The sequence below is a fragment of the Rhinatrema bivittatum genome, chromosome 16 (assembly GCF_901001135.1).
Source record: "Rhinatrema bivittatum chromosome 16, aRhiBiv1.1, whole genome shotgun sequence".
NCBI lineage: Eukaryota > Metazoa > Chordata > Amphibia > Gymnophiona > Rhinatrematidae > Rhinatrema > Rhinatrema bivittatum.
Genome location: NC_042630.1, coordinates 24,460,923 through 24,487,525, shown reverse-complemented (window position 1 = coordinate 24,487,525; position 26,603 = coordinate 24,460,923). Strand labels below are relative to the sequence as shown.

Genomic DNA, 26,603 nt, shown 5'->3' with positions numbered 1-26,603 from the left:
AGAGGATGGTCTCCGAAGGGGGGAGGAGCTCGCAAAGAAATCTGATCAATTCACAGCAGCAGCAGCTGCTGCTGCTCCCCTTCCCGGTTACCCTGCTAAAGTAGTGCAATTACGTGTTAGTCCAACATAAAAAAATACATCACAGCTGCTCTCTCCTCTCCGGAGCAGCCCTCGAGAGCTTTCCCAGTCACGAGCAGGCATCGTTGTGGGATAGGAGAAGACAGGTTACAGAAAGCAAGAGGCGGCACAGGTTGGCAATCTGGTTTCTCGCCAGAGCTAGCAAGCCCCTGAAGGACTCGTAGCCTTAAGTATCATGAAGGCCAGAGCAGCACACCAGCACCACTGCAAATGGGTCTCCTCCCAGCCGTGGCCATCTCATTACCTCTGCTACAGCACTGAGTCACCAGCTTCCTTTCTGACACCAAAACAGTTTTAGGTGAAAACCCCAAAAGGCAATTAAACACAGACAGAGAACAGAGAAAGTATGTTTGCAAGGTAAAGTTCCCAGAACTAGTGCACAGCTAGCACAACAGATCTCTTCCTAAATTATGCTTATAGCTGCGTTTCGCCAAGTGAAGAATGCTAGTCAAACCGGCCATGCAGCACCGGCCTTTACCAAACGGTTGCTTTCTACTGCTACAGCGGGTCCTCATTTCGTGTTAATCGTATGCTCCCTGATTTCAATTAGCAACGTCTACTTTACATGTTTGGGGCTCTGAAACAACAAGACCCAAGCTTTGCATAGTGGGGAGGTGACTGGTGCACTCATTCATGCTATGTTTCACGGCTTCTGGCTCTCTTCCGTCCTTGCTTTCTCTCTCTGTGACTGACCCGCCACCTCCTAAAAGACTTGGGAGGACACACATTAGTGAACAAAGACCGCATCTACAGCCTAAAGCTGAGAGACTAGGGGCCCAGATTTAATTCCACCTCCGTCACATGCTACAGAGGATTATTAAATCATCAGACATTACTCTACTCTTCCCCCTCCAATTCAAAATCCTACACGGAAATATTCAGAACGAACAGGCTCCTTTTTTTTACGGCATAAACAGACTGCTAGTGATTTGTGAGTTGAAGCATCTGTATACTTGTCTTTCACACATCCCTTTCAGGGGCCAGAGTGACTACACTTACTGCATTAAGCCTGTCAGGGAAGAAGGGGGGCTAGGCCAGTAGCTTGGACCATGGTATTGCTCCTGCCCAGGTCCAAGCTACTGGACATCAGACCTGGCAGGAAAGGAGGGTGGCTGCTGCGCCTACGAAGGACCCAGCCACCAAACCAGTGAGCACAGAGCTGCCCCTAGATGCCATCAAGGAAGGGGAGATCAACCATGGGCAGCAAAAAGGGAGGGAGGGGGGGGGGGGGGGAGTAAAAAACTAGAGCCGTTACTTGTTATCTGTGAGGAGAGCATTCCTGTGCGGAAGCTTCTCAACATGCAAAGCTCCTCTCCACATCGGGGAAGCAGCACAAAGCTAACTCGTGGCTAGAGGGGTGCGGGATAAACTGCACCAAGCTCTGAAATGCACATTTTTACCCTAAGCAACCTTCCGAAAGCCTGGAAGACAAATTTAATTAAATTAGGTTAAATCTGGTACAGTGAGAAATGGCAATCACCAGCACCATCTTGTGGTTACTTCGCTCAAAGGCAGTGAAGTGAGTAGGATTAAATATTTGATCTGCACACGGTACACTAGTAATTAATAGGGATGTGGATTCATTACTTCATTCGTTTTGGCGGTAAACGAATCTCACATGAATGGATGGTAGGCACGCAAAACTCATGTTTCTTAAGTGTCCAGTCAGATGAATCCAAAACAAGTGGGTTATGCACCTCTACCTGCAGATGGAGTAAACTGATGTTGCAGTGACATCAGCCTGCCAGTATTCTCCATCTCCAGCAGATGGTGGATGTGCATCTCCCTAATGGGGATTGTTTCATTTTAAAGAAAAGGAGAATTAAGGAAATAAATTCAACCTGCTCTCCTGCGGTGATACTAAATGGCCCCTCCCAAGGTTGAGAATTCCTGAGGTGATTTTCGTGGTCCCTCAGATGAGTACCTTGGTCCGGTTGCTGGTTTTTCAGCCAGCGAGGACTTAGCTGCTTAAATGGCTGAGCACGGCGGCGGCAGCATATGCCCTCTCCCCCCATAGCCGGAGACTACCTCTGTACTCAGCCAGGTAAGTTTAAAAAAAAAAATAGAGACTTAAAAGGAGGCTTTTTTGTAGCATATGGCTCTCTCCTTTTCCCAATCTCCGTGCTCGGTGCACCGTTCCAACGTTCATTCCGCTCCGTGGGAAGTCGAGGGACATGGGCAACCTGGTGGGTTGAACGGCCTTTTTAGGCTAGGCCCTGCTCTGAGGCTTTTCGCTACGTGCCGGAACGTAGGCCACAAAGGCTTTTCGCATACTTTTCTTAAGCTGCCCTCTACAGGATTGTCAGTTTGGGTTGTGCATCCAGTCTTGGACGCTTAGTTGGGCCTTGTATACCATGTGTCTAAGTTAAGTGGCGCTTTAAGTGGCCATACGCTTGCCCGTGCGCCAGAGTTTCCTTGTGCGCTTAAGCTTATGGCACTTAAGTTTTGGAACACCTAAGTGTTGGATGCCCAAATTTTTGGACACCTAGTATTTTTGGATGTACAAAAAAAAAAAAGCTAGACAAATGCCTCCGGCTGCTGCTAAAGTGCACTGTCAGGCATAATGGCGCCTAAACCTAAGCGCCTTTCTCTTTGCGCTGCCTGTCATATTCAGGCATCTCAGCCAGGAGTGCTCGCTAACTTGTGACAGCGCTGTTTGGAGGTTCAGGGAGAATTGCCTCCTCCTGATTTCGCTAAGCCTGGTTCTTCCCAGCCGGATACAGGCCCGAGTACAGACGGCTCAGGTGGGACACCTGATTTTGGAACTCCCCTAACCGGTTCCTCAGCAAGGGATGGTAGCTCAGTATGTACGCCCCACGTACCTCCTGGATTGGATGCGTCTACCTTTTCGTGGGTAGAATTTTTTTTCACAGTTTGCAATCCTGTCTCCAGGCACAATCTTCACTCATGCTCCCAGGATGGAACCTTGCCGGGACCTACTGTTAAGTGGAGTACTTCGAGTGGCAGTGGGACTTCCCCATGGAGCTCCTGATGGCACGGATGACGACACCGATCCTACTCCCTTGAGGATGGTGAAATTCCTCCAGGATTAGAACCATATAGAACTAGGCCAACTCTGATTTCACAGACCTTGAAAATGCTCGGGGTTCCTGGGACAGACACTGTGACTGAGCCAAAGAAAAATCCCATTTTAGTTTCCTTGCATAAAGCCTCTTGTTTTCCCCCCATTATAGAAGCCATTCAAGAACTGATCTAGTTTCAAAGCGGGTCGGATTTTGGAAGACATGTACATCCAGTGGCAAGAGAGCATTTACATTTTCCCAAGGTGGATGAACTTGTGTGTGCAGTCTCCAAGCAGATCACTATTCCCATGGAAGGAGGAGTGGCCTTGAAGGATGCTCATGATAGTCTCAGTCCTTCTATCCTTAAGTAAGCATCTGATGCTGTGGCAATGACCTTGCAGCTTGCTTCTTGTTGTTCCCTGGTGGCTCGATCTTGCTTGCTTCTCTCCCAGGAGGTCGATGATTCTGGGGTGAACTCCAGGGAATTATGGAGCCAGCTGCTGTTTTTTTTTGGTGGATACGGGCTGTGATTTGATCTGCTCTTCAGCCAGAGAGGTGGCTTCCATAGTAGCAGCCAGACGTCAGTTATGGCTGAGAAATTGGTTGGCAGATGCGACTTCCAAGGCTAACTTTACCAAATTGCCCTTTAAAGGCTGGCTATTATTTGGGATAGACCATGCTCTTAACATGAGGGGGCATACTAGAAGATCCAGGCGTTTTCATCCCTCTAGAGGAACGACCCTTCAGAGAACTCGATCTTTTGGTAAGTCTCAGTCCTTTCATCGACAGCCAAGAAGGGACACGGGTTTGGGTAATGGACCCTCCCGATCCACCCCCAGCAACAGGAGATAGAGAGGAGTCTCCCTATCAGAGGTGGGTCAAGATAAAAATTGGATCAATGGGTCCTGGAAGTGATATGAGAAGGATATATGCTGGAGTTTTGCAGTGTTCCTCGGGACGTTTTCATGGTGTCTCCCTGCCACTCACCACTGAAGAAGTAGGCAGTAGAAACTACATTGGCAAGGCTTCTCACTGAGGGCTGTGGTACCAGTGCCCACTTCAAGAAAATATGGGTCGATATTCCATTTATTTCATTGTGCCCAAGAAGTTGGATTCTTTTTGTCCCATCCTAGATCTCAGAGGTGTCAGTCATCTGTGGGTGTCTCATTTTTGCATGGAAAGTTTGCGCTTGGTAATAATAGCCGTGCAGTTGGGGAATTTCTGACCTCCTTGGATCTGTCCGAGGCGTACCTTCACATTCCCATCCAACTGGAGCATCAACCCTTTCTGCAGTTCGCAGTTCTGGGATGCCATTATCAGTTTCGGGCCTTTCCCTGTGGTCTGCCCACCACCCCATGGACCTTTTCCAAGAGAATGGTAGTAGTGGCAGCAGCATTGAGAAAAGTTGGGATCCTCATACATCCATATTTGGACAATTGGCTAATTCGAGCCAAGTCACTGGAAAAGAGCTGCAGAGTGACCTGCAAGGTGATCTCCCTGTTGCAGGAGCTCGGCTGGGTGGTGAACCTGGCCAAGAACAGTCTTCAGCCTGCTCAGTCGTTGAAATGCCTCGGAGTTTGGTTTGACACGAGGCAAGGCAAGGTTTTCCTGTTGGAAACGTGCATTCAGAAGCTGATGACATAGCTCTGTCTGTTATTGAACACTCTGCGCTCGACTGTATTGTCTTACCTGCACACGTGCTTGGCTTAATGGTGGTGACCCCAGGGTCAGTGGTCCCATGGGCAAGGGCGCATGTGTGTCCTCTTCAGCATTTCCTGTTGTCTTTGTGGAACACGCATTCTCAGGACTATTCGAATCAGCTCCACCTGCTTATGGAAGTCTCCTACCAACTGCAGTGCTGGCTGCAGGTGGATCATCTACAGAAGGGAGTTTCCTCAATGCCACCGGACTGGATAGCATTGACAACATATATGAGCCTCCTAGGTTGGGGAGCTCACTGTAAGGAGTGACGGCACTGGAATACAGAAGTCTCGCTGGAACATCAATCCGGTCCGGTTGGCATGTTTGCAGTTCAGCGACGGCTGAAGGGTCGGTCGGTCTGGATAATGTCGGACAATGCAACAGCAGAGAGGAACCAAGAGCCAGGAAATAGATCAGCTTATGGAATGGACAAAAGTGCATCTCTGGATGATCTCAGCCTCACACAACACAGGAAAAGACAAACAATGTAAGAGCAGACTTTCTCAGTAGAGAGAGTTTGGACCTAGGAGAATGGGCTTTGTCAGATGAGGCATTTCAGCTGATTCTGGATCTCTGGGGTACCCCATTCCTACACCTGACAACTTCTCGCAATGCAAAAGTTCCACGATTCTTCAGTCGCAGAAAAGATCTGAAGTTGTTGGGGATTGATGCCCTGGTGCAAGAGTGGCCTCTCTATTGCAGGCCCCTCTCTCTGGAATTCCCTCCCTGTACACATGCGCCTCGAACCATGTTTATTCAAATTTAAAAAGAAACTAAAACCGCTACTATTCAAACAAGCCTATCCAGAATAGATTCCCCATCCACCCCATCTCTACACCGCCTCATGGTGATAGCAACTTCCTTATATTAAGGAACTAATTATACTGTTAACTTATGCTTGTTCCTGTTACGTTAATCTTTCTTTCCACGCTGCTCCTTGTTATCCCCCTCCCGGTTCACTTTCCTTTTGTTCAAATGTAAACCGGTATGATGTCCCCACTAATACCGGTATATAAAAGGTTCTAAATAAATAAATAAGACAAGTTGTTGTATGCCTTTCCTCCATGGCCCGTGTTGGGCAGATTGATCCAAAGAATCGAGCACCACAGAGGGATGGTGTTCTTGGTTGCTCCAGATTGGCCCAGGAAGCCGCGGAACGCGGATTTGTAGCAGCTCCTGGGGGACTCACCCCTTCAACTTCCAGCACACAGGAAGCTAATTCAGGGTCCAGTTCTTCACCAGGACCAGACTATTTTTGTCTTACGCTATGGCCCTTGAGAGGGCTCAACTGCTGAAACATGAATACTCTGGGGCAGTGATTTCCACCTTGCTTAGAGCTAGAAAGTTCCTTGACCTATGTGTGAGTTTGGTGAGTGTTTGAGGCCTGGTGTGAGGAGCTCATTCTGGAATTTTTACAGGTTTGGTCCTTAATTCCTTAAAGGTACAAGCTCTCGCCAGTTTCAGGGGCCTGGTGAATGGTGGCTCCTTGTCAGCTCATCCCGATGTGGCTCGTTTCCTGAAAGGAGGAGTGAAACAGCTTAGTCCTCCTTTGCAGTCTCCAGTACCCTTTAGGGAGTCTAAATTTGGTCTTTGATTTCTTAGCGATTCCTATGTTTAGACCGATGCATACCCTGTCCTTGTGGTTACTGACCGTGAAGGTGATTCTTGTAGCAATTTGTTCAACCTTTTACTTTTTTTGAATAAACTAACTTGATCCAACCTTAACAGAAAAACACAGAGAGAAACAATTGAAGGAACTAGTCTTCATGCAGGGGAAGCTCCAGGTTCCCCTACTCCTATCTGCTGGAGTCAGAAAGATACTGAGGACTCATGGAGGGTGCACTGGTTTATATGGCAGCACCCTCCGAAGCCTTGTCTGACTCCATCTGCTGGACGGGGGACATAACCCACCGTCTGGACTGATCCTGGTACGTACAGGGAACATCCGGTATCTGGAGGTTACCGAGCCCTTACGAAAAACAGATTGCCTGTTTGTCCTTCATGGCGGTACTAGAGAGGGAGAACCAGCCTCGCGGGCTACGGATAGCTCGCTGGATTAAGGAGGTAGTCACGGCAGCACACGTTGATTCTGGCAAGCAGTTACCTAATCAGGTTAGGGCTCATTCCATTAGAGCTCAGGCAGTGTGCTCCTTACACACCTTTTCCAGGTTTTATCATCTGGTTGTGCAGGCCGGGGAGGACGCAGCCTTTGCACGTGTGGTTTTGACTGGACCGCGGGCAGCCTCCAGCCTTGTTAGGGAGTAGCTTGGGTACATTCCACTTGTTCTGGATTCATCTGACTGGACGCTAAGAAATGAGAAGTTACTGCTTACTTGATAATTTCCTTTTATAGATATATATATATATATATATATATATATATATAGTGATGTCAGTTTGCTCTGTCTCCATCTGCTGGTAGAGGTGCATAACCCACAGCTTGCAAAGGATCCAATTGAAGGACTACACCTTCATGCCTGGAATGCCCTTCCGGAGGAGGTGGTGAAGACGAAACAGTGAAAGAATTCAAAAGGGCATGGGATATAAACAGTGTGGATCCCTAAAGGCCAGAGGATGGGAATGAATAAAAAGGGTGCATGGAGTAACCTGCTGGTGCGGCACTTACTACCCTAAACCAATATACCTTGATGCTTTTGAGGAGAGGCTTTGCGAGGACAACATTTTGATTGTAAAGCTCTTTCTCCGACGTTACTTACACCTGTATTGTGTCACTCAGTCCCTGGCTGCAGCCTCAAGCATTGATTAAGAGCAGGGGCTATCGACTACGTCAGCAGATTTATCAGATATGGAAGCAGCCGACAGCCGAAGAGACCAGGAAGTTCAGATCGAAACTAGGGACCGAGTTCTTCACTTTCTGGCAGAGACCCAACACCTGCACATCATGCAACGTTAATGCCCTACCATCCAACTCCACTGGGGACACAAACACATTAGGACCATGACCAATCCAGGAGGATTAAGCTTCCTATTTAAAAAAAAAAATGTTTTTCAGATACACTGCTGCGTCCCCTCCCTCCACCAGGTGCTGGTATTCTGTTCAGTACAAGCCAGAGGCCCTGTCAAAACGCACTACTGCAGCTTGTTGTGCAAGGGAAAGAGTAAAGTCATGTGTTCGGCCCCTTTGAAGGGCAGCTTCTCACTGGAGTAGTAATGCACCACCTCAGGAATGCTGCAGAACACGGCACTTGGCTGGTTCAGAGTGAACTTGTTGTCTTTGGTCTGGGCCACAATAATGTGGACACATCCTTGACTTGTTCTGGGAAAGAAAAAAAAAAAAAAAGAGTCACTGTGAACAAGAGAAGCCAGAGAATCCCGACACTGCAGGAAAGGGCCTGCTGGCAGTGTTTTACACATTGCACACTTCTATACATCAATGTTATAAAGCTAAACGCAGTGTAACAGATCTGCATAGAGTTTCAGCCAAACAGCAACACACGTACAGAGAGAGCCATGCACTCACCCCCAGGGGAGCCAGAGCGTGTCCCAGCCAGACAGCGACACACGTACAGAGAGAGCCATGCACTCACCCCCAGGGGAGCCAGAGCGTGTCCCAGCCAGACAGCGACACACGTACAGAGAGCCATGCACTCACCCCCAGGGGAGCCAGAGCGTTTCCCAGCCAGACAGCGACACACGTACAGAGAGCCATGCACTCACCCCCAGGGGAGCCAGAGCGTGTCCCAGCCAGACACATACAGAGAGCCATGCACTCACCCCCAGGGGAGCCAGAGCGTGTCCCAGCCAGACAGCGACACACGTACAGAGAGCCATGCACTCACCCCCAGGGGAGCCAGAGCGTGTCCCAGCCAGACACATACAGAGAGCCATGCACTCACCCCCAGGGGAGCCAGAGCGTGTCCCAGCCAGACAGCGACACACGTACAGAGAGCCATGCACTCACCCCCCAGGGGAGCCAGAGCGTGTCCCAGCCAGACACATACAGAGAGCCATGCACTCACCCCCAGGGGAGCCAGAGCGTGTCCCAGCCAGACAGCGACACACGTACAGAGAGCCATGCACTCACCCCCAGGGGAGCCAGAGCGTGTCCCAGCCAGACACATACAGAGAGCCGTGCACTCACCCCCAGGGGAGCCAGAGCGCTGTCCCAGCCAGACAGCGACACACGTACAGAGAGCCATGCACTCACCCCCAGGGGAGCCAGAGCGTGTCCCAGCCAGACACATACAGAGAGCCATGCACTCACCCCCAGGGGAGCCAGAGCGTGTCCCAGCCAGACAGCGACACACGTACAGAGAGCCATGCACTCACCCCCAGGGGAGCCAGAGCGCGTCCCAGCCAGACAGCGACACACGTACAGAGAGCCATGCACTCACCCCCAGGGGAGCCAGAGCGCGTCCCAGCCAGACAGCGACACACGTACAGAGAGCCATGCACTCACCCCCAGGGGAGCCAGAGCGCGTCCCAGCCAGACAGCGACACACGTACAGAGAGCCATGCACTCACCCCCAGGGGAGCCAGAGCGTGTCCCAGCCAGACAGCGACACACGTACAGAGAGCCATGCACTCACCCCCAGGGGAGCCAGAGCGCGTCCCAGCCAGACAGCGACACACGTACAGAGAGCCATGCACTCACCCCCAGGGGAGCCAGAGCGTGTCCCAGCCAGACAGCGACACACGTACAGAGAGCCATGCACTCACCCCCAGGGGAGCCAGAGCGTGTCCCAGCCAGACAGCGACACACGTACAGAGAGCCATGCACTCACCCCCAGGGGAGCCAGAGCGTGAGATGAGATCATTGCTACTTGAGGAGAGGCAGCTAAACTGAGGCAATTAGTCACAGAACTGTGGTTCTTTGCTTTCCTTTCGACCCATCAGTTTCCTTTGTTCCTTTGGACCTTCAACTTGAGTGGAACCAAGGCAGGGCTCTGGCACCATGAGCATCCACTCACAAGGAGCTCGGCGTTTTTCTCCCTTTTTGTATAACTTCCTAACCTGCCCTGAGTGTCCTAGGCCAGAGGTCATGAAGCAGGGATCACAGGCCCGGATCCAACCACAAGGAACAGGGGGGCTGTGAACGCTGCATTTTTTAACATCTCATTGGTACTCGACTTACTTCAGAGCTATGGAGTACTTGCTGTTTCCCGACTCGCTGTTCCGTACAAGGTAACTCGCCTCCTTACACGACTGGAGACGGCTCTCGGCCTCCGCTCGGGAAATGGCGCCATGATACCAACTGCAAAGAGGAGGAGGAGGAGATTCCCATTATCGGCAAAGTGGCAATTCCAGCTGGAGGAATCACAGAGCCTATGAGCGCCGAACAGCAGTTACAGACACTGTGGCCAACGCCGGTCATTCAAGTGACACAAACAGGACTGGTCTTCAGGGTATGCAGGATGAATGTGTACGAGACAGATGTGTACACACTGGGGCATGCAAATCTGGCTCATGCATATTCATTATAACTGTAGTGAAAAGCAGACTTGTTTGTGGCTCTTGAGGACCAGAATTGGCCACCACTAGACTACATAATGAACACAGGCTTCTGTCAATTTAATTCAACTCCTGTCTGCCTGACTTAGCCTTGAACTGTATCCCCACATCTATCACCCTCTCCTGTATCTGAGCCCTGGAAGGAAAATGGGTTCTTCCCTGCTGATTTTTGTTCCTGTAAATGACAGATCAGTCCATTGTGACAAGTGGGTTTTGCATCCCCACCAGCAGCTGGAGGCAGACAACTAAAAGCTTTGAGGCTCTGCTACATAACCGAGTGCGCCACCTGCAGTCCCCTCAGTACTGACCTGTACCCAAGCTAAAGAGCAGAGATCATCCCCCTTTTTTTGGGCGAACAGAAAACTCAGGGTTGGGACCCCTCGACCTGAAGCCTCCCAAACTTCCAGGAAAAAAAAAACCAAACAAAAACCCCAAACCACACACACTGATAACCACATAACTCAAAGCTCATCAACTTATTCACAGTTTGTAAACGTTCTGCAATTAATTCCAGGGCATGGAGTCTTTCCGAAGCAAAAAAAAACAGAGTCGGATCTCTGGACTGATCTGTGGTATTACAGGAATGAAAATTAGCAAGTAAGAACCAATTTTTCCTTTCCTGTTCAAATCCATAATCAGTCCAGACAAGAGGGACGTACCAAAGCACCCATAAACTGGACGGGACCCCGAAAGACCTGCGCGCAGAACCCTCGCGCCAAAAGTTGCATCTTCCTGCCCCCAAACGTCCAATCAGTGACGCTTGGTGAAAACATGAAGCGCTGACCCACGCCGCTGCCCTACAAATCTCCTGACCCTCGGCCCAGGAGGCCGCCCGCAGCCTTCCAGAACGCACTCGCAGGTCTGCCAGAACCTCCCCACCTTTACAAAACAAACGTAGGAAATGGTTTCTTTCAACAAACGAGAGATTGTAGCTTTTGAGGCTTTATCTTCCCTTCTTCACACCCCGGAACAAAAAAAAAAAAAAAAAAGAGGTGATCCGACTGCCAGAAACTGTTAGCGACCTTAAGGTAACACAAGAGTCCTGAGCACATCCAAAAGAGGAAGCTCCCTCTCCTGCGGAGACTTCCCCTAGACCTCGCTGGAAAATCCAGAAGTTGCACTCTCCGATTCAAATGAAGAGAGGAAACCACCTTCGGTAAAAGGGGGACAACCATTCGCAGAGTCACCCTGTCGTTATCAGCCGCAGCCCCCCAATGACCTAGGATCCCTCCCCTTTCACCAGCTGCGCGGCTGGCACAGAGGGAGTGTGAACTAAGCCTCGAAGACCAGAGGCCACACACGCCCTTACACACACCGCCATTCCCCAGGAGGCACAAGCTGCAGCGCTGAGGGGAAAGATTTGAAACTGGCGCGCGCCAATCAAAAAAAAGAACAGGCCGCACACGCGGTCAGCAAGTCAAGCCGCGTGGCCGCGGGGCTCCAGACAGCGCACAGGAAACCTCTTCCAGACCCCGGGACCCTCCCAGTGGTAAAAAGAAAAAAAAAGGCGGGCTTCCAAATCACTCCCTGCTACCACCACCGAGCCACCGCAACTGAAGGTCCTGGCTTCACATACATTTTTTTTTTTTAAACTTAAACAAAAAAACAACCAGAAATATTTCCCTGTCCGGGGAAGACGGCTCGAGGGAGGAGACCTCTGAGGCAATGAGGGAGCCAGACCCCTGGCTATCAGGGCCTCCAGGGACAGCAGGCTACAGACAGGGGTTACCAACACCCCCAGTCGTCCGGCTCCACCTGAGGGATGGGCCACAAAGGTACCTAACACCTCAGGGAGCCTCAGTCCAATCTCGGACTTTCCATTAACACTAAATGCTCCTTTTCTTTTTTTTTGTCAGACTGCAGGTTTGCACCTCTACCATCTGCTGGAGACAGAGAAATACTGAGGGACTACATGTGGCACACTGGGTTATATGGCAGTGTCAGTGAAACTCTCTCTGTTTCCATCTGCTGGCAGGGAGGCAAAACCCAGGAGTCTGGACTGATCTGGATATGAACCGGAACCGTAGCCCCAAATTCCTCACCTTTCCTCTCAAGGCTGTGACACAGCCCGATCATAGGTGCCACGTCTGTGGGTCATGAAAGTCCTTGAGCACATCCAACACCCAGGAAAATCCTGCACTGTGTCCAGGGTGAGGTTATTTTATTTTTGTGTTGTGTAACATCTCCAATCGTTTTAAAAGCTGGCTCAGCCCTGTAATTCATCTTCATATCCACTCTCCCCTCCTGTACCTCAGCCCTAACACACCTCCCCATACCCACTCACCCCTTTATCCATTCATCCCCTCTCTTCTGTATCTCGGGGGTGTCAGACTTGGTCCTTTCGCCATCAGGACAGGGCAGGAGTAAGACAGGACAGGGTCTGCATGGCAATGCTAGCTGGTAGCAGGGAGGAGATTGTGTAACATAAGAACATAAGAAAATGCCATACTGGGTCAGACCAAGGGTCCATCAAGCCCAGCATCCTGTTTCCAACAGTGGCCAATCCAGGCCATAAGAACCTGGCAAGTACCCAAAAACTAAGTCTATTCCATGTAACCATTGCTAATGGCAGTGGCTATTCTCTAAGTGAACTTAATAGCAGGTAATGGACTTCTCCTCCAAGAACTTATCCAATCCTTTTTTAAACACAGCTATACTAACTGCACTAACCACATCCTCTGGCAACAAATTCCAGAGTTTAATTGTGCGTTGAGTAAAAAAGAACTTTCTCCGATTAGTTTTAAATGTGCCCCATGCTAACTTCATGGAGTGTCCCCTAGTCTATTATCCGAAAGAGTAAATAACCGATTCACATCTACCCGTTCTAGACCTCTCATGATTTTAAACACCTCTATCATATCCCCCCTCAGTCGTCTCTTCTCCAAGCTGAAAAGTCCTAACCTCTTTAGTCTTTCCTCATAGGGGAGTTGTTCCATTCCCCTTATCATTTGGTAGCCCTTCTCTGTACCTTCTCCATCGCAATTATATCTTTTTTGAGATGCGGCGACCAGAATTGTACACAGTATTCAAGGTGCGGTCTCACCATGGAGCGATACAGAGGCATTATGACATTTTCCGTTTTATTCATCATTCCTTTTCTAATAATTCCCAACATTCTGTTTGCTTTTTTGACTGCCGCAGCACACTGAACCGACGATTTCAATGTGTTATCCACTATGACACCTAGATCTCTTTCTTGGGTTGTAGCACCTAATATGGAACCCAACATCGTGTAATTATAGCATGGGTTATTTTTCCCTATATGCATCACCTTGCACTTATCCACATTAAATTTCATCTGCCATTTGGATGCCCAATTTTCCAGTCTCACAAGGTCTTCCTGCAATTTATCACAATCTGCTTGTGATTTAACTACTCTGAACAATTTTGTGTCATCTGCAAATTTGATTATCTCACTCGTCGTATTTCTTTCCAGATCATTTATAAATATATTGAACAGTAAGGTTCCCAATACAGATCCCTGAGGCACTCCACTGTCCACTCCCTTCCACTGAGAATATTGTCCATTTAACCCTACTCTCTGTTTCCTGTCTTTTAGCCAGTTTGCAATCCAAGAAATGACATCGCCACCTATCTCATGACTTTTTACTTTTCCTAGAAGCCTCTCATGAGGAACTTTGTCAAACGCCTTCTGAAAATCCAAGTATACTACATCTACCGGTTCACCTTTATCCACATGTTTATTAACTCCTTCAAAAAAGTGAAGCAGATTTGTGAGGCAAGACTTGCCCTGGGTAAAGCCAAGCTGACTTTGTTCCATGTAGCACAATAAAAATGTTGCGTGGTAGTAATAGTATTAGTAGTACTTACGGCTGTTTTTCCAGGGGTATGCTGGGCTCCACCTTCTCACTGTCATTGTGCTCAGACACTGCTTGCTTCAAGATTTTCTGTGTCCAGCTCTTCTGCCGCTGGTGCTGTCTCCCTGTCTCTTCCTTGGTGGATCCCTCAAACTGAACTGCAAGAAATCAGTGTTTTATTTCTGCCTTTCCAGTTAGCTAGCAGTTTCTTATTCATTCCACTCCTCCCTCAAATTTTCTCCATAAGCCTCTCCTTACCAGCTCAACTTAAAAGCCCAAAGGCTCAAACTGTCCCCCCAAGGCACCCCCCGCGTCTCTGTCATCCTTACCTGCCCTGTGGAGCCTCTGGGCTCACCTGTCCTGACAGCGCCTCTGACATTTCACAGCCTACTTACCTGCCCTGGGGAGACTCGGCGCGCTCTCTCTCTGTCCCACTTTGCTTTTCTCCACCCTCTGCTCCCTGGGTGTCTCCTCACCTGACAAGGCTTTCACAATGTGCTCCTTCTTCCACTCCCACGGCTGTTCATACTCCCCCGCCGGCCGCTGGTCGTTCTCCGGCATTCTGCCGTCTGCAGCGCGCCCCTTCCTCTCGGGCGCGCAGTTTGGCGGCTCCTCCAGCCTGGGGTCTTCTCCCACTTTTGGGGGCTCGTAGGGCGTGTCATAGAGCTGTGGGCCTTTTCCCGGCAGCTCTTTGGAGCCTGCTCTCTTCGCGGGAGGCACATCCGACTTGGGCTCACAGGGGCTGCCCAGCTCCAGCAGGATGATGGCTTTCACCAGAGGATCCTTGGAGCCTCGCCTTCGAATTTCTAGGAAAACCAAAAGCAAACGAACGTAAACTAACCAGGTTAAAGAAAAGTGTGCGAGTGTGTTAGGAGGGGTGGCAGCAGAAGGGAAGAGGTAGAGGAGCTCCACCTACGATCCTTCCTGGGACACAAAAAAAAGTCCCTTCCCCTACCTGACAGTTATAGTACAAATATACATAACTTATTTCATACACTCACATGCCTAGGACCTTACAGGAGAAGTTTTCTGACCTGTTAATTTCCTTTGAGTCCTGCTACACCAGACTAGACAAGTGGGTTGTTTCCCCCTCCTACCAGCAGATGGAGGCAGAGAACAGTTTTCTCTGTCATCATCACCACGGCCACTTGTATCAGGGCCTGTGCTAGCTTTTCTGCTGCCCTCCCCCCAATTCATTCATTGTCTCAGGCCCACCAAAAAAAACCCAGCTCCCTTCAGTGATACAAACTTTAAAAACTGACACCATTAGGCATTATGTGTATGTGTGTGTGTATGTATGTATGTATATATATAATCTTTTTTTTCTTTTCTCAATGCATAATTAAGCTCTGGAATTCATTGCCAGAGGATGTGGTGAAAGCTGTTTCTGTAGTTCCGTTTAAAAAAAGGTTTGGACAAGTTCCTGGAGGAAAAGTCCATTAACCATTATTAAGGGAGAGTTGCAGAAATCCACTGCTTATTTCTGGGATAAGCAGCTTGGGATTTATCTACCCCTTGTGATCCTGCTGACCTGGCTTGGCCACTGCTGGAAACAGAATATTGGGCTTGATGGACCTTTGGTCTGACCCAGAATGGCAAGTCTTATGGTTTTACCTTTAAACTTGGAAAAAAAACAAACCCCATTCATAATTGGATCCTGAGAGAACCACCTCTCTATTTGAATTGGCAAACACTGCACACCAGGGCTGCAGTGAGCATGTCCCCACAGAAGTGTGGGGGACATGTAACACTTAATATCCCACCTTGTTGGTCCCATAGGAAGTCAAAGTGGTTTCATATATATAAAATACAAACTCAAATCTACATTATATAAATACATCATTCAAGAGACAAATTCAAACAACTCAAACACAAGTTCAAACAAAAAAAATTCTAAATAGTTCAGCATGAAGGTTCCTGTCGCTCAACTACCATGTCAGTGAGTGGATTAGATTGTGGAGCAATGGAACTCTCCCGGACAGGAGTTGCATAAGTGCCATTGAACTGGACGTATGAGTAGGCATGCCAGAGGGATAAAATGCACCATGGATGTCAAGAAACGCAGCAGTTGAAGACGACTCTTGGCAATCATCTATGGTCTGGTCGCAAATTATGTTCTTCAGACTGACTCTCGTCTGCAGCGGAAGGTACGCTCTTCCGTTTTTCATATTGTGAAACATCTCGAACTCTGGCTGCTGGACACAAATGACTGGACACAAACTTATGGAATGAATATCAAATGCTAGACACAAACTTATCGAAGTTTACCACAAAACCCAACTGATGCATGGTATGCACTATGAGAGCTGCATCAATATTATCCAGTCATTCAGAAATGGAAAGACCAGCACGTTCCCTCATTGTAAATGCGCTATTACTGCCAGACATTTCATGAATACTCTGGGGGCTGATGAGATACCAAAAAGAAAATTATTCCTTACCTGCTAATTTTCATTCCTGTAGTACCACGGATCAGTTCAGACAGTGGGTTATTTCCCCCTTCCAGCAGGTGGAGTCAGAGCAAAACGCGAAGGCTGGCCTCTTATAAGCTGGAACGTCCTCTCTGTCCCTTCAGTATTAAGAATATCAAAGCAAGAGAAAAACGTTTGGATGGATCAAGGAATCGGTATAAAATACTTAACGTATGAACCGCGTCAAAATTTTGGAAGAAACATGCCAACAGGCAAAAACTTGCAACGTGAACCAACTGGTAAGAACAATAATAACAGCAAAGAGCAGATAGGAAAACAGATGCTGGTAAGGAGAGCCACTATCCCAAACCCATGATTCTGAGGGTGGGAGTCTGGATTGATCCGTGGTACTACAGGAATGAAAATTATCAAGTAAGGAATAATTTTTTTTTCCTTGTATGTACCCAGATCAGTCCAGACAGTGGGATGTAGCAAAGCTTCCCTACATAGGGTGGGCCCCGTATAGCCCGGCTTGAAGGACCTGGTCGCCAAAGGAGCCAAACCCAGGAGGTTGCAGATTCAAGCGATAGTGTCGTGCAAAGGTATGCCCAATGTAAAAAGTTACCGCACGCTGGACGCGCACTTTTACACAGGACGTGCAAAAATTGACGCACAAGTTACACAGCGGGGAGCTAAGTTTATTTTACGTTTCCCTTGTAGATGTATTGTTCTCTATCAAAACAATAGATATATTTTTAATCAGGTTGACCAGCTACGAGCTTTCCTGGACTCCTAGTCCTATAGTATCTCCTAGTATAATATGGGGGATTAAGAAAGATATGGATCAGACACATTATCTTTGAGATTTTTCTTTGGTATAGCCTGCTCAAATTTCTGTCCAGGACTGACACTTTAAGCCATGCATCTGTTCAAGATTCCCATGGCTGAAGCTAGAGATGCAGTATCAAAACTGTCGTATGTGGACCTGGTCCTATATTTGGTGCAATCCCTGACATCAGTTATTACTTTTTGCACCTCAGATTGGACATCAGAACTAAGACGAGTTAGGTCTTCCAATCTCTGAATGGTGTTACACATAGATTACGCCATCTGCATTTTAGGTGCGACAATATAGGATACGAGAGTGGCCAATTGAAAGATTTTCTTGCCAGTAAAATCCAGTAATTTGGGGTCTTTTCCCACATGAGTAGACATTTGCACTGTAGTCCTCTTTGCTCTTCGTGGAGCGGTTTCCACAATTATGGAAGAATCTGGACTTTTGAATGACCTGGGCAATTCTGTTATCTTGTACTTAGGATCTACAGATTTTGATACTGCAGAGATGGATTAAGGAGTTGTCCACATCTTTCTTTGAATGTCCAGGAGGGTTTTGTGCATTTGGGGTGGCTGAAGAAACTGACAGATGCCGTCATGGCCCTTAGCAACTGCATTTTCACCCATGATACTGAAGTTAACTTCTGATATCCTAGTAAGAAAAGCAGAATACGTTGAATCTTCTGGCAGGGTTGATCCATCTGATGGTTCTGGTGATGGTGAAGAAGAAACGTCCAAGGAAGACGGTATATCTGAATAAACAGGGAACTAGAAAGAAACTAATGACTTTTCAGAATGAGAGTGTCTGACGAGAAGTCACAGGCCTAGTTATCATCTTGATAGTGTCACATCCAGAAGATATCCTATCTTCTAATCAAGTTGACCTAGTGCCTTTAAACGTAACATCCGATATATAATTGTTACAAAACGGCTTCCCATAGTTTCCGTAAAGTCGGATCGTATGTAGTGGAGGCGGGGAACCTCTTCAATCCCCTGTGAATATCCAACTGGGATCAGAAGAGAATGGTGGAGAATATATAGGGCTACCTATATGGTTGCAGCTTCGAGATATTTCTAAAAAAGAGAATGAGGTTTAACGGGCCACTGAGGAAGAGATGTGGATCCCATTGTCACATGTGTTTCAACTCTGAATGCAGATGCTTTCTCTGTGCTGAAGGTTCCTTCTGCACCAGCATCATGACAGATTAACTCTTCATGGATCCTCTGCGCTGTGTCGTCAGTGCCTCAGTATAGCATGGTGCATCAACTCCGTGGTATTAGCGCGATGCATCAACACTATTTGCGGCGCATGGAGCATAAGAACATAGCAGCCTTTAGTGCAGGTAGCTTTGTGCTGTATTTCAGGAAGCCAGAGTCACTTTCTGCGCCATATCCTGGAGCTGACGAGGAACTGCATCTACATATAGCGCTATTTTCCTTGTGTCGTGTTAGGTCTACTACAGGAGACAAAATAGGCGATCAGCTAGAAGCAGCGCTGCCCTTGCTACCCGAGCTGTGGGATTTACAGCATGTATACAAGTTTCCAGGAAAGGATGGCCATTTCCTTTTCTGAGAGTTAGACTTAAGTGATTCATATTTCATTTTGGATCCCTATAGCAGTGGGCCCGAAGCGACAGGCTTCCGCACGGTCAGCAGAATCATGGTCAGGACCTAAGTAGAAGGTATGCTGGTCTGTGCGCTAAGCCCTGCGCCAGATTCCAACCCCACCCCACCTATGGCCTCCGCGACAACCTCTCCTACCCAACCTACCCATGGTGTGCGACCCACCTTCTCCAACCCCAATCCGCCAAGGGCATACATGCTGCCTTCGCCAACCACGAACTTGCTTATGGCACGTTTGCCGCCTTCTTTGGAAGTATCCATGCGTCTACACACAGTTTACTGTAACTATTTTAAGTAGCAACAAAATGTGCGGCAAATAATTATACTGGGCAATAACAGTTTAACAAAGAAAATAGTTTTTTTTATTCTGTTTGTGCACAAGTGTTCAATACCACAGTAGACCAATGCTTACAATTGGAAGACCCCTGACACGACCGTGTTTCGCGTCAGGCTGCGTCAGGGGGACAAGAGTTTTCAAGATTTGAGATTTAAGAGAGCGGACGGATGTCAGCTGATTACTTAATGATAAAGGGGATGGAACAGCTCCCCTATGAGGAAAGGCTGAAGAGGTTAGGGCTGTTCAGCTTGGAGAAGAGACGGCTGAAGGGGGATATGATAGAGGTCTTTAAGATCATGAGAGGTCTTGAATGAGTAGATGTGAATCGTTTATTTACACTTTCGAATAATAGAAGGACTAGGGGGCATTCCATGAAGTTAGCAAGTAGCACATTTAAGACTAATCGGAGAAAGTTCTTTTTCACTCAACGCACAATAAAGCTCTGGAATTTGTTGCCAGAGGATGTGGTTCGTGCAGTTAGTGTAGCTGGGTTCAAAAAAGGTTTGGATAAGTTCTTGGAGGAGAAGTCCACATTAATGGCTATTAATCAATTTTAATTCAGGAATAGCCACTGCTATTAATTGCATCAGTAGCATGGGATCTTCTTAGTGTTTGGGTAATTGCCAGGCTCTTGTGGCCTGGTTTTGGCCTCTGTTGGAAACAGGATGCTGGGCTTGATGGACCCTTGGTCTGACCCAGCATAGCAATTTCTTATGTTCTTAGGTGTGCAGTTCAAATCACGGCAGTGACTAACACCAAGGCGTTGAGGAAATCGAAAACACTTCGAAATGTGAAGTCCACAGGGACTCTCTCATGTGTTAATAATTCTGCACAACTGGAAGAGTGCCATCGCTGGGACCATCGCGGGACAAAATCTACTTACAGCAAACTGTGAGCCGGACTCGAAGGTCTCCTATATCGTAGCTTATAGGTTTGAAGATATTCTCATGTTTGACCGGCGGGTTATGACCGCCCCGGGAAATTATCAGAGAGGTGACTTTAAACAGACCGAGAGGTCTTACGAATCTGTAGACGTGGTACCTAAATGTGTGTGCTTTCTACTCCGCTCTCTCTTTGTGCTTTCGCCCACTATTTTAAGTAGTACACCCATAGGGCTCAACAATTATTTTATCATCAATCATCATTAGGGATTTTATGTTATTTAAAACTCAGAGGAAGGCCGTAGAAAAATAAAGTTCACATTAAGGAGGGTGTGGATAGACAGACTAGATGGGTCTTTGTCTACCATCATGTTTCTAAGTTAGCAGGTTCCATGGACAATTCAGTTTCTTATTTCATCCTATTCTGAACATGAATTTAGTTTAAAGTGGAAAGATAAAAGCCGGCTGTGATGCACGCGTACAGATAACAGAGTCCTGGAACAAGCCATAACATTTAGCCATGAAGCCAGCGCTTTCTTACAGGATATCCCAGAGCAGTCGTTAGTCATCTGTTCCAACCGTTTACTCTTCTTCTATAAAAATAATAATAAAAAAAATAATAAAGTTTCCCCCCCCCCCAGCAAATTTATGGAGAGTTCACAATCTCTGCTTCAAGCCACCTCACTCTAAAGCGAGCCGACGTGCTGGCCCCCTACCCCCACCTGTCTTAAGTGGAGTTTGCCACCCGAGGCACCAGAGAAACAGGCTTGAGACGGTAAACAGCCCCTTCCTGCCAGGAGACGAGGCCCTGGACGCAGAGCCAGCTCCGACAGGAAACAGGGCCGAGGAGAAGGAAGTGCAGAGGAAGCTACACCCAAGCTAGCTGATAGGACCCATTCAGCAGGACACAGAAGGCAGTCGGCAATCTGTGAAGGACTAGCAGCTCTCGGGGGCAGGAGCACAGGGGCTCTGGGTTTGCTACCCCTGCTCGTCATCAGCGTCGTTCTGGTGGAGCAAATCAGATGCCCCAGGTTACTACTCTACGTCCCTCTTTCCAGCTAAGGGATGGGGGTTAAGCGTTCCACAACATTGAACTGAAATCCTGGGCTCTTATCCCGCCTCTCACCCGATTCCAATATATAACCCCTTCCCGTCCCACAAAAAAAAAAAAAAAAAAGGGGGACACTTCAGCGTTAGGTCCAAGCCGAAACCCTGATCTCATCCTCCCAGCAGTGACAACAGTCCAACGCTTGTCACATCATCACGGAACAACTTGGCAGCAAGAAGGCGAATTACAAGAAATGTCTGTGCCTCTGTGCATCCACCTTCTTTTGGCAGGAACAGGGAAGGAAACCAAAAGGAGTTTGGGAAAGGAAGCAGGCAGAAAACAATGAGCATTTATTTGATTTAGATTCTGCCTTCAAAGCAGATTACATTCGGGTGCTGTAGGGTTTTTTTTTTTTTTTCCCTCCCGTCCCCAGAGGGCTCACAATCTCAGTTTGCACGCGAGGCAGAGAGGGTGAAGTGACCTGCCCGAGGTCACGAGGAGCCGGGGTGGGATTTGAACTCCGGGTTCTCAACCACTTCCAAGGAGACCCAGCACTAGGGGCTTCACTCTGCCCAGCGAGAGCAAGGAAAACAGTCCATGAAACTCTCATAAAAATCTGAACAACATTAATGCTTCAGGACTTGTACCAAGCCACGCACTAAGCAGGAAAGTTCCTCTCCTCTACCTCTGGCAGCACAGTCTCAAAGACAGCGAAGCCGAGGAATCTCGCTCATCTCCCTTGTTCATGCGGGGGGGGGGGGGGAGGACGTTTTCGCTCGCAAGGGACAAATAAAAGCTTCCCAAACGGAACGCTTCTGGTCAGAAACGCTCAGAACGTCACCCCCCCCTCCCCCGCAAGGTTTCTCTTTAGAGCTAGCTCGATCTGATGACCCCTGACAGGTTAATTGGGCCCAACCTCAGCTCCCTGGCTGGTGAATGGCTAAGAGGAAGCAGGCGATAGCATCCAATCCGTAAGAAGAGCGAGGACATGTCGGCCCCTGCAGCAGGCACCCACCAGAGCTCAGCTTCACAGGTGCTCACCCCACCCTCAAAAGGATCTCTTAACTCTTTTATGTGCTGGTCACTTGGTGTGTCCCGCTCAATAAAATGTCTCAGCCGCTCCCTTTTCGGGGCAGTCTTTAGGGTGTACACTTCAGTATCCCACCCAAAACTAGGCCTGAATTGTGTTAACTGAAGACAAAAAGGCAACAAAAAAAACCCGATTTCCTTACAGGCCGAAGAGATGGCAATTTTCTGCACGCCACACACTGAAAACAGCATCCTGATCGCTGGCCAGCCTGCGTGTGGGGACCCGACTCCAGAAAATGTTATCTATCGAAACATGACAGACCCTGGTGCTAAATGTAAATTGGGTGTATGCACAGATAAACATTAGGATAATTTACTCCAGCCAGGGAAAGGCAGTAGAGGCAGGAAGGTCGCCCGCCTGCTTCCTGTAGTGAAGGGAGAGAGAGAGAAAGAGAAAAGCTTAGGAGAGAGAAACATGGGTCAAACTCCCACCCCCAGAGTCATGAACTCTGACCTCAGATACACTCCATGCATGAGGAGGAGGCAGCAGGAGCTGCGGGGACAGTCGAGCGAAGAGAGCATGATTTTTAAAATTTCCACACCATAAAGTATCAGCTCAGTTTTGGGGTTCCAGACTGACCCATCAGATGACGAGACATCATAAGGACTCCCTCTAACCACGTGGAACAGAACCTGGCTGCAGGTGAGCACTGGGGAAGCTCATCTACTCTGCTCACCACGGCCGCAAAGTTGTCTCCATTTTTTTTATTTTTTAAAGAGCGGGAGCACCGGCCGTTACCCGTTATCATCTGCTGTGCATCGTACGGCTCCATGTAGCCATCATTTTCCTCAATCCGCTCTGCATCACGCTGGCACTTCGTGCTTTTGGCATCATAGGGGTCGGCATAGTCCTCGAGGATAATGATCTGTAGTAATCAAATGAAAAAAAACAAACCACCTCATAAAACCCATTGTTCATTTACATAAAATTGTCAAAGCGTGTAGCTGGAAGTATGTGGCAGTTCCATACATTGCCGGGCTACGTGCTTTTTTTTTTTGTACAGGAAGTCGTGTCGGGGAAAATCAGAGGGATGGCAGGCAAGGAAGAGAGCCCAGCAAACGCAGAGTAAGACGGGACAAAAACCTTTGTGCATCCGCGAGCAGATTTAGTGCAGATCCTGTTGCTAAAAGGAGGAGAACCGTTATGCTGGGGCAGCGCTGGGCACTTAAGGGGAAGATCCCCAGTTCCAACCCCCAGCTGGGTCTTGCACACTCTGGGTCGGGAGAAGCTGGGGGTCACACCCCTGGGTTGCGAGGAGGTGGGGGGCAGGGGAGTTGTGCTCATTATTAAAGGGTGATGCCTGATGCCCACGTTTTACAGCCACGGGCTCTGGAAGGAGCTGTGGCCACCAGACTGGGAGCAGTGGAAGGGCTTATTAAATCCCCAGGAAGCTGGTGCCATCAGCATCCCAGCCCCGGCTCTGACTGAGCTGGAAGAAAAGCATCTCCTGATGCTGTCAGAATGATTTTGTAAACTGCAGACAAGGAAAGTTATTTCCTAGAGGGCACATTCTCTAGCGCTTCTTGTGACTGTCAGCACCTATAGGAGATCTATGGCTCCTTCCACTTCCCTACAGTAGAAACAGAGAAACATGAGGGCAGTGTGGCCGGTCTGCCCATCCACACCAACTGCTCAGCTCTACGGCAGAGAGGTCTCTCCCCTCCCAGAGACACTTTTACACAGTACAGAGACCTCTCCCCCTCCCCTCCATTCCCACAGGCACTTCTATACAGAGCAGAGCCTTCTCTCCCTCCCTCCCCTCCATTCCCACAAGCACTTTTACACAGTACAGAGACCTCTCCCCCTCCCCTCCATTCCCACAGGCACTTCTATACAGAGCAGAGCCTTCTCTCCCTCCCTCCCCTCCATTCCCACAGGCACTTTTACACAGTACAGAGACCTCTCCCCCTCCCCTCCATTCCCACAGGCACTTCTATACGGTGCGGAGCCTTCTCTCCCTCCCCTCCATTCCCAGATGCACTCTTACACAGTGCGGAGCCTTCTCTCTCTCCCCTCCATTCCCAGATGTAATTTTACACAGTACCGAGACCTCTCCCCCTCCCCTCCATTCCCACAAGCACTTTTATACAACTCTTCTCTCCCTGTTCTACCTCCCGCGGTGCACTTGTATATGCAAAGGTCCCTCTCCCACCTCCTCAGATACACTTTTTTTTGGGCGGTCCTGGGGCCCCTTCTTACCGTGTCCTGTTGCTGCTGCTTAGGGCTCTTCCCCTTCTCATGCTCGGGCCCTGGTGCCGAGGCCCCCCCAGGGCACTTGCTTTTCTCCTGCAAGCTGGGATCCACCTTGATGAGGCGGCTGATGTACGTATTGCTGTTGGAGCCCCGGGGGCCCTGGGTGGCCCCAGGTTCCTCCTGCAGTCCTGCCCCAGTCCGTGAGTTCTTGCGTCCCTTGCTTCCAGGTGCAGACAGCAACAGCCCCGGCAGACTCTCGCGGGACAGGCGGCCCTCCCTGCCGGAGCTCTGGCGAGAAGCTTTGGGGTGACTCTTCCCCGCCGAGGCCCCCAGGCCGCTGGACCGTGCCCGCTCCGACGCTGCCTTCAGACTCAGGGGGAACTCCTTAAACCACTTAGCCATGGTCAGGGACCAGGACCCATGAAGGGTCGCAATCTGAGGGCCGGGCCAGACTTCTGCAGCTCCTCCCGAGGGGCCCTGGCTCCTGCTCTAGGGGCCCCTCACATTGCTCCTCTTTAGGGCACCTCGCCGCTGGTCACTCTGGGTCCGGTGCGGTCCCCGCCTGCCCACCCCCTTCTCTCGATCTCCGTCGCTCAGCATCCGCTGATCCCGGCGCTGTCCCCTGCTCTCTGGCAGCGAGTCGCGGCTGCAGGCTGCACGTGGGCGGCGCCGGAGCGCGAGGGCGTGGCCGTCACTGCCCTGCCGAGGCCGCCAGGCGGCGCAGGAGCTCTGCGGGGCGGAAGCCAAGCCCTAGGCAACACAGCGGGGCGGAAAGCGCGGGAAATTCAGAGAGGCACTGCGGCTGTATACATTCACTTTGGGGGGGTACATGGGCTTTTAAGTATCTTGCACAAGACACTAAAGGATAGGTTAGCATAATATTGAACGATAAGGGAAATAGTGTAGTAAAGAATATTGCTCTTATAGTGGCATCTACTGGGCAAGGGCACCGAACCCAGGAATTTTTTCCCCCTATTTTACATCCCTTCCCACGATACTTAATCCATTCATTGCAACAGTCCCCAGCCAAGGGTCATGTACTAGGACTCCTTCTGGAACTCTGTCTGTAAGTGTTACAAATGAGCAATGACTTGGACCTCCTGCCCCTCTGCAGCAGCCCCCAGATCTGACTGGCACCATGACCATAGTCCTGACCTCAATGTGCACTGGCAATCTGGTACAATTCCTACAGCTGTGACATCTTGGTTTCCTCATTTTTACATATGCATCAATGCATAGGAGAATGGAATGATGCAAAATGAATTTCTCCAGAAGGAAACACACCCTTTATTAATAATCCACACTTTATTTTTCTAGCGAAAATAAACCGGTACCAATTTGGTAACTAGCGTACAGCTGATGCTGAAAAGCATCCTCTTAATTTTTCCCTTTGGATTGTACACACCAATACCAACCCCCGCCCCCCCCCTAGTTATTTCTAGTGCTATGGCTCATGTTTGCCCCCACTGCAAGTAAAGATCATCCTCAATATTCCTTCCATGTTCTGCACAAGACTGGAAGCGTGGTAAGCGCTGCCAACAATTTCCAGCTACCATTACAATCCATGCTCTCTGTCAGCACAGCACAGATCATCATCGCCATAGTTTAAGGCTGGGGGGGAGCTGGAGGAGAGGATAAAAAATGAAGCCTTGCCCCTAAAATGCAATTTAGTGGTTACGGGTACTGCTGGAGCTTTCTTCCACACAACCAAATTTTGTTATTCTTTAAAATCAAGGTTTAATGAAAAGGTTGATGTGCATCTTCTCAGTAGGCTGTGAGGTTGCCAAGCAATCATGAAAATATCGGTGCTGTGTTCAGGGAAAAATCACAAACTCAGCACCAGCATTTAACTAAGGCTGAGAGACCTGCCTTTTAAACCCTTGAACAGGCACTGCACAAACAAGGACAAGGATCCAAGGTCTTCAAATTAACAAGTTGTAATTTTCCAAAGGTACTTTTTCCAATACACATCCATCATACATTGTAACAAAAAAGAAAAAAAAAAACAAAACAAAACAGCATACATGAAAATAA

The 26,603-nt window shown here is 48.8% G+C and overlaps 1 protein-coding gene across 1 annotated transcript; it reads right to left on the bottom strand.

Moving 5' to 3' along the window:
- Positions 1-7,193: 7,193 nt before the first annotated feature.
- On the bottom strand, positions 7,194-25,203 carry SHE (Src homology 2 domain containing E). The gene is made up of 6 exons (XM_029580758.1): positions 24,576-25,203; positions 23,115-23,241; positions 14,629-14,958; positions 14,166-14,310; positions 9,958-10,077; positions 7,194-8,139 (listed from the first exon to the last, which is right to left on the bottom strand). The coding sequence occupies exons 1-6, from the start codon at positions 24,969-24,971 to the stop codon at positions 7,953-7,955; spliced, it is 1,305 nt and encodes a 434-aa protein (XP_029436618.1). The 5' UTR covers positions 24,972-25,203; the 3' UTR covers positions 7,194-7,952.
- Between the last annotated feature and the right edge of the window lie 1,400 nt (positions 25,204-26,603).